This window comes from Tursiops truncatus, chromosome 5 (genome assembly GCF_011762595.2).
Source record: "Tursiops truncatus isolate mTurTru1 chromosome 5, mTurTru1.mat.Y, whole genome shotgun sequence".
NCBI lineage: Eukaryota > Metazoa > Chordata > Mammalia > Artiodactyla > Delphinidae > Tursiops > Tursiops truncatus.
Genome location: NC_047038.1, coordinates 42864836 through 42880304, shown reverse-complemented (window position 1 = coordinate 42880304; position 15469 = coordinate 42864836). Strand labels below are relative to the sequence as shown.

Sequence of the window (15469 nt, the reverse complement as noted above, 5' to 3'; positions counted from 1 at the left end):
CACAGTGAACCACAGCCACCGCCCGTCTCTGCAGGAGACCCTCTAATACTAGCAGGTAGGTCTAATTCAGTCTCCTACGGGGTCACTGCTCCTTCCCCTGGGTCCCGATGCGCACACTACTTTGTGTGTGCCCTCCAAGAGTGCAGTTTCTGTTTCTCCCAGTCCTGTCAAAGTCCTGCAATCAAATCCTGCTAGCCTTCAAAGTCTGATTCTCTAGGAATTCCTCCTCCTGTTACTAGACCCGCAGGTTGGGAAGCCTGACGTGGGGCTCAGAACCTTCATTCCAGTGGGTGGACTTCTGTGGTATAAGTGTTCTCCAATTTGTGAGTCACCCATCCAGCAGCTATGGGATTTGATTTTATTGTGATTGCACCCCTCCTACCATCTCTTTGTCACCTCTCCTTTGTCTTTGGATGTGGGGTATCTTTTTTGGTGAGTTCCGGTGTCTTTCTGTCAATGATTGTTCAGCAGTTAGTTGTGATTTCAGTGCTCTCTGAAATTTGTGCTCTTGAACATCAAGAGCTTTCAATACTTTCTGAACTTCCTTATTTAAAATTTTGTCTTGTTTATTAGTTGGCATTTTTGGTTGCTTGAGGATGAAGCAAGAGATATCATGAATTTGAAGTTTTTAGAACAGTGTTTCATAGTGTCCCCTCAAGGAATGTTTCAAATACTTATTAATAGCTTATTTGTTCCTTGTTTATTTTGGGTTGTGGTAAGCTGAGTAATGGCCCCACAAAGATGTCCGTGTCCTAGTCCCCAGAACCTCTGAATACATTACCTTACATAGTAAAAGGGACTTTGCAAATGCGATTAATTTAAGGATCTTGAGATGGAGAGATTACAGTAGATTGTCTGGATGGGTCCAATGTAATCATAAGAGAAGGGCAATCACCCAGAGAGGTGATCGTACAGAGAAGGCAATGTGATGATGGAAGCAGAGAGATATTTGAAGGTGATTTGCTGCTGGCTTTGAAGATGTGAGGCAGGGAATGCAGGCAGACTCTAGAAGCTTGAAAAAGTACGGAAACAGATTCTTCCCCAGAGTCTCCAGAAGGAACAAACCCTGCTGACACCTTGACTTTAGTCTAATGAGACTATCATTGTACTTCTGACCTCCAAAAGAGAATAAATTCGTGTTGTTTTAAGCCATTAATATTGTGGTAATTTGTTACAGCAGCCGTAGGAAATGAGTACAGATTTTGGTATCTGAAAGTATCCCTCTTTCTGCCTCCCTTTGTCCTCAGTTCCAAGACTGAGCTTGGGACATCATTAGCACAGGATTATTACTCTTGGCTAGTCTTGGCCAGAGTCTGCAAGGAGGCTGCCCCAAAGAAGAAGAGAGATTGGCGAAGGGGTGAGGTGAGTTCAGTCATCAGAAAAAAGATGTTTTTCTAGCTCCAAACTATGGCAACTCTACTGTGACAAATACTAAAAATATGAAAGTGGTTTGGAAGTGGGTAATGGGTAGAAGTTGGAAGAATTTTGAGGAACATGATGGAAAAGTCCTAGATTGCCTTGAACAGACTGTTAGTAGAAATATGGGTGTTAAAGACTGCTGGTGAGGTCTCAGAGGAAATGAGGAATGTGATTTGGGAAACTGGAGGGAAGGGGATCTATTATATAATGGTAGAAAGCTTAGATTGTGTCCTATAATTATACAGAAAACAGAACTTTTAAGCAATGAATTTGGGTATTTGGTTGAGATTTCCAAGGAAAATATTGAAGGTGTGACCTGGTTTCTTCTTGGTTGCTTTTAGTAAAATGTGAGAGAGGAGCAGAGAGAACTGTTACAAAAAGGAAGCAGAATTTGATTTGGGAAATTCTCAGCCTACACAGATTGCAAACAATGCTGAAGTTAAGAGATCCACTGCCAAGAAAGCATGCTCTGCAGAGTAAGCCAATGATGTAGTTGCACAGCTTTTTCTTTTTTGATTAAAAATGTTTTAAATTGTAGTAAAATATGCATAAAAGTTATCATCTTAACCATTTTTAAGTGTGGATAGACTTTTGCTAGTACTTGGAAAGTACAAAAGGTTAGTACATTCAAGTACATAGAGGGCTCTCTGAAGAGGTGTAAGACTCAGAAGCCAAAAACAGATGAAATTATTCAGGAAAGATCTGTGGAGTAGCCTGTTTTTTAGTAAAGTGAATCTCCGTGACCCACAAAGTTTTTGAGAAGGCTATACCAACAGAAACATTGTCAAGTTGGACTAAGAGCGACAGAGGGCAAAAATGAAAAGACTCTCAAAATTCTACAGGCAGAAAACATGCTGAGAAAAACCACCCAGTGGCAGACATGTGTTACTCTTCATGAAAAAGGATGATTCCAAGGGTGGAAAGCTCCAAAGAGTGGAGTCAGGGGTCCAGAGGGCAGAGGCATGAGCCGTGTAAGTTTATTTCCAGGCTTTGAAACTTAATGGAGTTTGCCTAGGTGGACTTCAAAAGTAATTAACTGACTCTTTTTCTTCATTTTCTCCCTTCTTGAATGAGAATGGATCTGTTACTCTATGCCTGTCCCACCACTGTATTTCTAGAGCACAAACATGCTTTCTAGTTTCACAGCTCCACAGGTAGAGGATTTTGCCCCAGGACACATTATATCAGAACTGCACCCATAATTTAGATGATTAGATATGAGATTTTAGACTTGAGTTGATACTGTAATGGGCTGAGACTCTGGGGGGCCTTGGAATGGGTGAAGGTATTTCTCATGTGGGATGTATGAGTCTTCGCAGACTGGCAGTGGACTGTGATAAGCTGAATAATGGTCCCCCGTAAAGATAGCCAAGTCTTAATCCCTGGAACCTGTGAATATGTTGTACATAGTAAAAGGGATTTTGTAGAAGTGACATATACTGACATAAAGACACAAGACCTTTGGGTCAGAGATACAATTTGTCACTCATAGCAAAAAAAAAAAAAAAAAGGAGCCAGATCAGCATCGTGGGTTGGTTTCCCATGCCCCAATTCCCACAGGTGTTAGCTCTGCACACAGTGGGGGCTGCTGGTATATCCTCTCACCCTTCCCTACAGGGAGATCACTCATTACTTCTGGAATGCACGCAAATGTCTCCAGGGAGGTAGGAAAAGGCTTTATATTTACTTCCCTGGGATGTTTCTTGGGAAGATGTCTCTAGTTTCACCATTCTGGAATGTCTCCTTACACAAGTGTTCTTAACTTAAACAGAAATACTTTCATTCAGAGGATCCAGACTGTGCAGAAATGTGAGCTATTCATGGAAAACTGTCTTCCAACTGTATTTTAAGCATGAATAAGGGGGGAAAATCTATTACCTTTAATAGAATAGAAAATCTGAAAAATCAAATGTTTCAATAATGCCAAGAGTGGCTGATGGAAAGGAGCTGCTAACCTATATGATTTTAGAGAAAGACCACGCCCAAAGAAACATCACCCAGTGGGGTCAGGAAATATGTAAAGAGAGGCAGAAGTTGAAATTAGTTTGAGGAAGACATATTAAGCAATTAAATTGCTTAATTTCCAGCAATGATGTGAGGAAGCAACATCAATCAATGCCGTTTGGGGATGCTTATAGAGATTATCTGACAAAATCAGATTTTTTAACGTAAAAATGGCAAAGAAATTTGCCATACATTTAATTATTATTCCTGGGACTATGACCTCATGTTACAGGTATTAGATGTTATTGATTTTTTTCTCCAACAAATGTAAATGGAATGTCCATTTACTATGTATCATGCAAGATGACACGATCTCTGCTCCTATAGAGCATGCATTTCAAGGTGAGGTTGACAGAACTAGTAATCACATAAATAAATACAACTATTACAAATTACATACTACCAAGAAAACAAAGAAATAAAAGGAAGAATAAAGAAGGATGTACCCAAACTAAAGTGGTTAGGAAAGACCTCTTTAAAGAGGTAACATATAATTCAATCTATTCTCAAAATAGAAGTCAGAGTGAGTTTTTTACCTCTTTTTTTTTTTTTTTTTTTTTTTTGCGGTACGCGGGCCTCTCACTGTTGTGGCCTCTCCCGTTGCGGAGCACAGGCTCCGGACGCGCAGGCTCAGCGGCCATGGCTCACGGGCCCAGCCGCTCCGCGGCATGTGGGATCTTCCCGGACCAGGGCACGAACCCGCGTCCCCTGCATCGGCACGCGGACTCCCAACCACTGCGCCACCAGGGAAGCCTACTTAGTGAGTTTTTTAAAACCTAATTCACATCATGTCTTTCCTCCACAGAACCCAACTGCTCTCCATTTCACTGACAAAAATCCAGAGCCCCTAAAGTGGTCTAGAGCCCTTCATGATTTGGTGCCCAAATAGTTCCCTGACTTCCTTTCTTATTACTTTCTATAGCACTTATTAAAGTCTAAATATTATAAAGGTTATTTATTATGTTTATTGTCTCTCTCTCTCCTTGCCAGAACATAAGCTCCACTAGAGAATGGTCTCTGTTTTCTTCATTTCGTATCCCAAATGTGCCTAGAACGGTACCTGACCTCTAATAGAAGTTCATTAAATTTTTGTTCAATGAACATAAAATTACACTGATTTTATTAGTATTAAAATATAACAAAAATAAAAACAAAGTTATCACATACACTGCTATATTAACATTTAAATACAACAGATAAAAAAATCACAAAATGAGAACTGCAGAAACAAAAACCAGGTAAGATTTGTTTACACAACATTGTAAAGTGACTATACTCCAATTAAAAAAAAAAGATTTATTTAACGTGGTAGGTGTGCTTGCCCATTCATAAGTTCATTCCAGTCTGGAACACAGGAGGATAATGCTAGTCGCATATCTGCTGCGCCATTTAATCCGGTCCTTTCCTTTGCTTTTAACTGGGTTAAGACCGAAAATCCTATTTCACACAAACTAGTTGCTGTGAATGGTAATACTAGCAGGATACTCTTTTGACTTATCAAAGGAAAGTCTTCCTTTATCTTAATCCAAAATGCTGATAAACTTAGTGTTTCATAATCATTCTTCGATGTATATGAAGAACTGAGCTGCAATAATTCATTTTCTTCTTCAGGCACCAAGTTTAACTCAATTATTGATTCTGGGTTTCGAAAAGCAAACGGATCTTTTACCCAACAATTCTGTCTTAATGTTTCAAATTTCTCTTCTGGGAATAAATGGTTAAAGGTTTGACAGAGAGAAGTGAGGTGCAACAATATCTCTAGTTTTATTTCTTCCAAAATGTTTTCATTGATAACATTCTCTTCAATGTGCTGCAAAAACCTTGGAAACATGTAGTAGCTAGGACGATTGCTTTTAAGCTTCGCTTGCCACAACAGTAACGCCTTCTGGAATCCTTGGATACATTCGGCCTGTTGGAATATGTCACTGTTTTTCCCCTGTAGTTTTAAACGTAGTTCATTAAGGATGCCAAAAATATCAGTTAAATATGCCAGTTTCGTTACCCAAATATCATCCTCAAAAATAGTTGCCAAATGAGACTTCTTTTCAGTAAGAAAAACGTGGATCTCATTCCTAAGTTCGTAAACCCTGCTCAGTATTTTCCCTTGAGACAACCAACGAACTTTGGTGTGAAACAGTAAGTGGGTATAATTAGCTCCAATCTCCGAACAAAACGTTTCAAGAAGTCGGCTGTTTAATGAGCTTCCTTTAATAAAGTTAACAACTTTCACTGCCTTTTTCAATACTTCCATGAGCTCCTGTGGAATCTCTCTGGATGCTAATGCTTCATGATGTATAAAACAATGATTCCACGCACCACTAGTAACTTCTAGCAATTTTTTAATTACTCTGCTCTGTTTTCCAGTGATGTTTGCTGTTCCGTCACTTGTAATTCCTTTGCAGTTTTTCCAGTTTAATTTATACTGACCAACAATGCACTTTTATAATTCTGTGAAAATATCTAATCCACTTAGGTGTGAGGTTAAGTTTAAACAACACAAAAAATCCTCCATAAAATCGCCTTGCCACGCATATCTGACATAGACTAAAAGTGCTGTGCAGCTTCCAGTATCTGTGCTTTCATCAAGCTGGATTGCAAAATCCATTCCCGACTGTAACCCAGTAATAAGCATTGCCCCTAAATGTTCAGCAATTGTACAAATTCGAAGAGATATTGTGTTATTACTAGGAATCGTTTTTAATTTATCAGCAGATTTATCATCAAAAATTGTACGCACCGTATCCAAACATGCTGGAAGAATAATTTTTTCAGCAGCTGTGTGAGCCATTTTCTCTTTTGCCACACGATATGCAACTAAATATGATGATAATAAGGTTTTCTCACTAACAGTAGTAGAGCAGCTAAGAAATTGTGTTGATGACTTTACATCTATTTTCTTTCTTTGAAAATATTCAAGAGGCTTATCAATAAGTTCAGCATGCTGTGTTTCTAAGTGCCTTTTTAATTTTGAAGGTTTTAAGCTTTCATTTGCAAGAATATTATTACAAATAAGACACTGAGGTCTGTCATTTTCAAAGGGTTTTTCACATTTGATAAAACCATATTTTAAATAATCTTCATTATAACGCCTTGCAGTTACTTTTTTCTTTTTGAAACATGGCTCAAATGAAGTTGGTGTTTGCAGATTAGAGTCAATAGTTTTATCAATATTGTCACTATTCATACTTCCAGATCCAGCAGTAGAACTTGAACATGCTTCTGCATATTTTGCTTCATTATTCCTCTTTCTTTTAAAAAAGAAATGATCCATTTTAAAAGCAATTTTGAATAAAATATAATTGCCACTAACTATAATTGCCACTAATATGTATATGTGTATATATATATATATTTTTTTTTACAGCCTAGATAACATCTTTCCAAAATTGCAGTTTGCAAATGAATCTCAGTGGAACATCTCAGACTTTATATACAATTGCAAGTCATGGTAATATACAACTAGACTGCAGATCAACCTTGTTATTATGAAAACCAAATAAGACATCATTGGAAAATGATTGAAAAACCATTTCTTAGGCAATCAATGTACATTCTATTCATCATATCCCCTCCATCAAATATCTTTCCACATATTGAAACTTATGACCTTAGTATTCCTTGCAAGGTGTATAATTCTGGCAAAGGATTCATGCAAACCACTCTGATATTTTATATTTTATTTTGTTTTTAAAAATGTTCGTCATGACTCACAAAATTGATTTCATGACCTACTAAATGGGTCACATGCATAATGTGAAAAACACTGACATAGAGACGTTTTCCTCTTTTGTGTTAGTGGCTTGACTATGTCTGCTTGATGACCAAAGAAACTAGCTGATCTGCTAAACTGCTGGCTGATACAGAGACTTTCTTGAAGTGGTAGGTATATATCATTCCTGATTTTCATTCCTGATACTTTTTGATGGGAAGGGTTTTTAAGAGTGCCAGTATTGTCTGATCTCATGAGGTTCCAATGAGGTTTTCCATGGCTAGGTCAACTGTAAGGTTGGAGTTGGTGACATATTTTTAGAACTGTCTTGGAATGCATCCCTGACCTGGCAATAAGACCAGAGATATGACATTAAGCATTACAATACAGAGAAATAGTGTTGCCAGCTATAGGGACCTTTACAGAATCCAAGGTCATGGGTGCTGAAGCAAAAAGCTGGTAGCTCTCAACACAATGTTATATAGGCTTAGGCCTTTTTCTGTAAGGCAAACCACCTCAACCAAGATTGGGAGATAGAAAAAATGATGTAAGACCTGGGAGTCGCATCAGGAGATGCAAAGTACATTGACAAAGCTAAACACAGGAAACCATGGAGGAGCACAGCTCATTCACTATATATATTTCCTCTTAGCTCAGTTTGGCCATGCCCATCTTGTAAGTACTTCCCGCACTGCTCTCTTTGAACTTAGGATATTTGGGTCTTATCAGCATAATACAGCACTTCCTTACAAAGCTCTCCATCAAGTAATGCCACTTTGTGGGGGGGGGGGGGGGAGGAAGGGTAAAGTCTTACATTTACTGTAGTGTTTATTAGAAATTAAACATTTTAAGTGTTAATAGTTTTATCAGGATTGTTTGCATTAACTAGATTTTCTTATTTTCTGTAATTCTTGATGCTCTGGCATGTGGGGTCTCACTAATCATAGAGGGAACTAATCCTCCCAGGGTTGGGTAATTCCTAGAGATAGCAAACAACTTGACTGATAGCTCAACCCAGGAACACAACTTTCATATGCAAACTAACCAGTCCAGAGCCAGCCCTACCCACACTTTCCCACCCTCCCAAATCAGGTTCTTATTCTCCAGATACTCCCCTGCCCTAACTACCCCAGGGCCAGGTAACCATGAACTACGGACAGCCCCCATGCCCTGAATCCTGGTGAAACTGTTAAGAAAGCCAATCTGAAACCTGCTTACCCTGCTTGACCAATTCCTTCCTGAGAAAACCACAGTACAGGCTTTTCCACATTTCCCCTTCCACCCCCTCTCCCTCCTGCCCAATCCTGGTGCTTCCCATGTGGCCGCCCTGTATGGCATGGCTCGGCATGCCCTACCTCCTGTTTCTAGGGATCTGTATAAAAACTACCTACTTCATGACAGCCATTTCTGTGTCTGTTTGCCTTATCATACCTGATTAAAACAAATCATAGGTAGATCATTTTTACTTCATCTTGGTTCTGGTTATAAAGTTGCATAGTTTGGCCCTAATCTATTTTCCACATAATGTCTGTTATATTTTAGCATAAATTTTGCATTCCACGAGTTCTTCTAAGTCATAGTGTTAAAGCTGAAACACCCGTATCTCGAGATAACTTTTATTACTTGCCTGGTGAATGGATTCCCCCAATCACTTGAGAGGAAGATTGGAATCCTTCAGTTTTGGGGACACACTAAATATTTGTCATTCTAGCTATCACCCATCCTTCACCTGTGAGTGAAACGGTATCATACAGTACACAAGTAAGGTATAGGTTTCAGGAATACCAGGCAGCACGCAAAATGTGCTACAAATTATCTGAATGCCATCGATTTTCATCAGCCTGTCACCACTGTATTTATGTGGTGGCCTAATCTTTTAATAAAGCCAGCTTTGAAAGAGGCATCAGAGTGGATGGTGACCTTGAAACAAGAAAGACGCTGCCAGATGGAGAAGGCCTTAGTGAGATTCTTCCCTGAGACTTCATTACTTATTTTTAACAGTAAACTTGAAGGGGACTTACAGTATGTCATGTATACTGCACTTTTTAAAATTTTAATAAGCTTTATTTTTTTTAAGAGCAACTTCAGGTTCACAGCAAAACTGAGCAAAAGGTAGGGATTTCCCATATATTTCCTGCCCCCACCTATGCACAGTCTTCGCCATCACCAACATCCCCCACCGGAGTGGTACTTGTTACAGCTGATAGACCTACAGTGTCACATCATAATCACCCGAAGTCCACCCTTTACATAAGGTTCACTCTTCGTGTTGTACACTCTATGAATTTTGACAAATGTATGACATGTATCCATCGTTATGGTTTCATACAGAGTATTTTCACTGCCCTAAAAATCCCGTGCCTCTGCCTCCCTTCTTTCCTATCCCCACTCCCACTGCCACCAATCTCTAATAGTCACCGAATTTTTTTTTTTTTTTTTTTACCAGCTCAGCTCCACAGTCTTGCCTTTTCCAGAGTGCCATACCGTTGGAATTATATGTATATAGACTTTTCAGATTGGCTTCTTTCACTTAGTAATATGCATTTAAGGTTCCTCCATGTATTTTCATGACTTGATAGCTTATTTCTTTTTAGCACTGAAAAATACTTCATTGTCTGGCTATAACAGTTTATTTATCCATTCACCTACTGAAAAACATCTTAGTTGCTTCCAAATTTTGGCAACTATGAATAAAGCTGCTATAAACATTGGTTGTAGGTTTTTGTGTGGACAAAAGTTTTCAACTCCTTTGGGTAGATACTAAGGAACCTGACTGCTGCATCGTATGTACAAGTACATTTTTAAAGAGGATCCCGGCAAAGGTTGTGTATCCTTTTGTTGCTGGAGCTTGTCAATATTGTGGGCACAGATTATGCTTTATAGATAAAGCATAGATGTTGCTCAACTTTTTTTTTTTTTGCAATGGTGCCAGCTTTTGTTAACGTAATTCACACATGCTGACAGACTTCAAATAATGCCAAAGGGACTGCTCTAGGATTTCCTGAGCTGTGATGGCCTACTCTGGTACTGAGTTATTCTGTTGATGTCTCTGATATGAACTGCCAATAAATAGAACCAAGTCAGAACTGAGGGGTAAAGGTGGCTGGTGAGATGGGTTACACAATTTAGTATAATTCAGTGAGAAAAGTGACGTGGGGAGCTGTCAAGATAAGACTATTTGGTCAGTTTGGCACTGGACAAATACTAAATCTTGAATTTAGGAGCAGATATTTTATATGAGACGAAAAGCTTTAAATGGCATTCTAGAACAACGTTGTTGGAATGCAGCTTCAGGAAGGTGGCAGCAGGAGTCATCTGAGAAAACTTTGCTATAGGGAGTAGGGTTAAGTTGTAATATGCAAGAGATCAAAATGTATAACCTTGTCTCTAGGCTAGCAGTCTCTTGGCATAGTTTTCTGTGTTTAGTAATATAAAGCATTAGTGTCAACAGGAAGACCTACAAATAGGGGCAAAGGTCAGGGTTTATTAGGATGGTGGCATTTTTAGGTGTTGGTTGCCTTAGGAGGGGCTTGGAAATATCAACTTGATTAGTTATTATATTATGAATGCTTTAACTAGGACAAGTTGCTAGAGATCTAATGTATATGGTACCTGATTACACTTTAAAAAGAGTACATATGGGGGAATTCAGGGCCTGGTGTGAGAAACAGGCAAAGCTTTTCTTTGGAGGTCTTATGTCCTGTCTGCCAAGGTAGTTAGTAGGACTAAAGAGTTTATGGCAGACGCCTACTGGATGTCACAGCATGGTGGACAGCATCAATATATTAAATCAGAACTAAACTGCTGAAAAAGCAACTGCATCTAAATCTCTTTGATGAATAAAAAGAGCTGGAGAGCAATTCACAACAGCCTTGAAGCAATCTGACTCAGATATATAACTGCCCTTAACAGCTGAAATAGAACATTTATTGATTCTTCCTGTCATACTGAAGGATGCTCACTTGTTTTTAATGTTCCTTCTCTCCACATGAATTTCAAACCACTACAATTTTATCCTGTATGCCACCTCTCCCCAGATATTTTATAGACATTTACCTTATAAAGAAAAACAGTGTTAAAACGTTCTCCAAAGTCTTTTGTTTGCCCTCTCTTTTCTTTATCTATGTCTCTGAAAGGTGCCTTAATGGCAAGTCATAGGAATTTGGAGGGACAGGTTCAAACCTCAGGGTTTTGGTCTAACCGTAAGTTTTGGAACTTTAAACAGAGATATTCTCAATTAGAACTCAATGTAAATCAGAGCATATACATACATTAGCATGAATAACTACATGTGTGATTCCATAAGCCAGATGGGTTCTGCTGGGACAGGTCCTTTCTGGCCAAAACTTCAAAAATCTATAGATGTGTGCACTGATGCTTAAGATGTGTGTGTTGAGGCTGACTGTTGTGGATATATAACCATATTTCAGAGCAATAATGCTCTTTAATTGGGTGTGCATCTATCTTAGCCATTCTTTAGGAGAGAATTTCAATTAAGGTGACCAAATACTTGTAGCTGAAAGTTTCTTATATACCAAGGTGCAATAATAATGACCTGTTCCTAGAACAGTGTTTGTTGTAATGGTAGGTACTCAGTAAATGTATTTGAAAGATTAAATGAGAGAATGACACCTGTAGCAAACTGTACCATGTACATTGTTTTTATTAATCAATGAAAAATAAGTTACCAAACTATATTTGAACAATTTGGTAATATGTAAGGCAAAGGTTAGTATGACCTATTCTTTAAAATTGGATCAACGATATTCTATTTCAAAATAAACTGCTTATAACGTTAGATACTAGAAACAATGGTCTTATAAAAACATAAATGTAAACTATATTCAGATTTATCTTATAAAGCCTAACACTTAAATCTACCTGAAAATAAGAAACACATTAAAAAAAACCCTAATATCTCATTTATATTACAATAAGTAATTATTCTTTTAGACAAAAACAGTTGTCTTTAAATCATTCTGTTCTTTTATATTTTTACTATTCTCATTTCAATCCAGTTCTCTGTGGGAGTTCATAATCAGCTATGCTTCAGACTGTTATATCCAAAAAGTATTCTTAAAGGGCTTACTCTCTCTCCTCAAGCAGACAATACACCTACAATAATAGCAGACATAATATATTAGGGTATAGACCTGATAGATGTGGGGATGAAAGCATGGGGAAGTCCTTTTCTAACTGAAAGAGGATGCAAGGTAACAGCTAAATGGGAGTCAGAAGCAGAAAATGTTGCAAGTTTGACAGAATAAGGTATGAAATAGTTGTTTACAAAAGTGGTGCTACGAATGGACTAGGAAAATGTGTTAGGATTTTAAGCAGGTCTGCATGATTGCCTTACATGCTTAATGCAATGATCATTATTGTTATGATGCTTGACAGGTGTGGTCTTTAATTCCCTGCCATGAATTTTTACCTCTTAAAGCCTCATCCTATCTCTCTAGGTTTCTCCTTCATCCCATATCTCCATACTATTCTACACTTGAAGCTCTAAGACTATGGTAGTTCTTGAAATACCTCATGCACTTTCATGCTTCTGCTTTCGCTCTGGCTGGTATTCCCCTTGCCTTAAGTCATCTGAAATCCTATTCATTCTTCATGATTTAGCTCAAATGCTACAGCATTCATCCAATCAACTAAAATGTAAGTATTTACGATGTGCCAGGTCCTGGGGATACAAAGCAAGAAAATGGATAGTGATATATGCATATAAGGGAACACCTGTTCAGCTGTTACAAGGAATGAACTAGAGTTACATAACACGGACAAATCTTATATTAAGTTAAAGAAAGCTGCCAAAGGATATACACATTTCTGCTTGTTAAAACTATGCAAAACAGCACTATATGTAATCCAAAATTAAAAGCGTGGTTACCTTGGTCAAGAGGGAACATAACGGGACTGGGTGGAGCAGACAAAGGACTCCAGTTATATAATAACTATTTCTCCAGTTGGGTGTCAAGTACATATGTATTAGTTATAGTTTTATTTCAACTTTTTGTCTGTCTAAAGATATTCTATTTTTAAAAGGGATGTTTAAAGCTTGATTCCTTCCTGAAGGCATTGCAAACCTGTCCCATAACCAGTAACTTAAAATTACCTTCTTTCCGTCTCTGATATTATCCTTTGTTTCCTGTATTGCCATTGTGCACACATCAGTAATACTTAGGCCTCAAGAGTAGGAACTTGCAGGTACGAGCTTTAAGTAGATTAGAATGTAACCCTCTTCCCAGGAGACTCCCGTTTGCTCCAGTTCTCTAGGGACCTAACTAGGCCTAAGAACCTCAGCCTGACCCCTTCATGTGGCCCGAGAACATCTTCCCTCGGATCCCGGATCGCTGACCCCTTCCCCCGGTAGATGTCCATTCGCCCCTTGAGCAAAAGCAAAACGTGCCTCCCGCCAACGAACCCCAGAATGTCTCCCTTTAGCAGACTCCGGACCACTCCCACCAGAGGTTGCCTTTCTTCCTTCTCACCTCCAGCCGAGCGCCGCGAGCCTCGCGCCTCGCCTGCCGACTCGCGGTGCGCCTCGCCCCCCATTCTCTACACAACACCACTTCCCATCTAACCTCAACACTCACAGAAATCACACTTCCAGCCGGAAAAAGGATGGCTCGGCCCTCTGCGCATGCGCGGAGCTAAGAGTCGCCCCTGCCCTCGCGTTCTTCTCGCGGTATTGCCTTTTCCCGCGGGAGTTATTTGAGCTTTCTGGCGGTAACCACGCCCTCGGCTGTCCGCGGCCGGCTGACCGAAGTCTGAATTTTGTCTGCAGAAAATCTGGCCGTGGTCAGTCGAGCCAGATACGGCTGAGAGCCGACAGATTCTTACCGGCCGGGTTCTGGCGCCATGGGGTTCTGCTGCCGGGTTCTGCTGCCGATTAAGGAGGCCTTCCAGCTGGCGCAGGAGCCGCATCAGAACCGGGCGAAGCTGGTGGTGGCGCTGAGCCGCACCTACGGCTCGGCGATCCCCGCCACCCCTTGCCGCCCCGCTGGTACACCAGTTAGCACGTTAATTTGTCAGTCTTTGTAAGGGAATTACAGAGATTTTTTTCAATTCTGCTATCATTTACCTTGTTTACTTATTTAGAGAACCATATTGTTCTTTATAATCATAGTAGATTTGTGTCTCTAAGTTAGAAGTTCACCGATTTTTAACATAAATGTGCATTTCATTTAATAGATATAAAATGTATATTAAATATATATATATATTTGTATTTCTGCCCTGTAATGATTTTAACAAAACACGTTTCTTAGGAACAAAGTAAGTCAGTGCAAAGAAGTTCATTTTTGTTCCAAACTATTTTTCAGGTTAATATCCAGGTGTCCCCCACTTTTCAAAAATTCAATTTAGGCCACTTCGCTTTTAGAAAAGACCTGTATTGTATTAGTACGTGTTTTCATAACTGAAGGAAATCTGGAGGGTTTTCACTTTTACAAAAAAACGGCGAAAAGCGATAGTACTTGGTATGCTTAGCCTTCAGCGTTTTTTTTTTTTGCAGGGAGCCTTTACCGAGGCAGCGCGCAGACGCAGCAGCCTGAGTGGCACAGCCAGGCTCCTTCCCTGGAAATACACTCAGCATCTCAGCATCTAGCCCCCATAGCTTGGAACTGTGCCTGTGAGCATCTGTGCTGCATCTCGGTTTATTTTGTGCATTCGTCAGCAAGTGTCCTAAAGTATCAGAAAAGGTTAACATAAAACCAGATGTAATTTTAAGTGTTTTGATTGGGGTGAACGAACTGGGCATTGTGTGTGAGTTGAACTTGCTTGGGTCCACTATTTCCAGGCAGAGAGAAAGAATCTTGAAAGCTGCCAAAGTTACTATTGCTTCTGTTAGTAGCAAAGTGGTCTCAGTTGGCATCCAGCAGTGGGTAAACTGGAAAGTCTATTGCTTGAGCGGACTGATGGGTGTACAAAGCGAGGTGTTTAAGTTATCTTATACTTAAGGAGAAATCGGTCAGTCTTTCTAATAAGCTGAAACAGAAAGCACTTGGACCACGGTGATGAAAGTGTTGCAACAGTAGAATTTGAAGGTAGTCATGGATGGTTTGATTGGTGAGGGCAGGTTCTTACCTTAAAAGTTACTGGAGAGAGTGCTTCTGCTGTTACTGAAGCTGCCAAAAAGTTCCCGGAACTGAAGAAAATAATTACAGGAGGTGGTTATTCATATAAGTGTTTGACCCTGAAGATGATGTTGAAGAGGTTTTGGCATCCCATGACTAAGAACTGACAGATGAAGAGCTGATGCCATTGCAAGAGGAAAGGATACTATTCGAATACTAATTGAAACGGAACACAGTAGTGAACAGCCTAAAAGTAAAG

The 15469-nt window shown here is 39.4% G+C and overlaps 1 protein-coding gene and 1 long non-coding RNA gene across 2 annotated transcripts; one reads left to right on the top strand and one right to left on the bottom strand.

Annotated features, from left to right (window-relative positions):
- Window positions 1-1901: 1901 nt before the first annotated feature.
- Window positions 1902-9840, top strand: LOC117312388 (uncharacterized). Its single transcript, XR_012331943.1, has 3 exons — window positions 1902-4183; window positions 7220-7302; window positions 9579-9840. It is a non-coding gene; the product is annotated as an uncharacterized lncRNA (long non-coding RNA).
- Window positions 4523-14095, bottom strand: FAM200B (family with sequence similarity 200 member B). Its single transcript, XM_033856874.2, is given in 2 exon segments — window positions 4523-7478; window positions 13624-14095. A coding segment is annotated over 1 exon segment (1971 nt). The 5' UTR covers window positions 6695-7478; window positions 13624-14095; the 3' UTR covers window positions 4523-4723.
- Between the last annotated feature and the right edge of the window lie 1374 nt (window positions 14096-15469).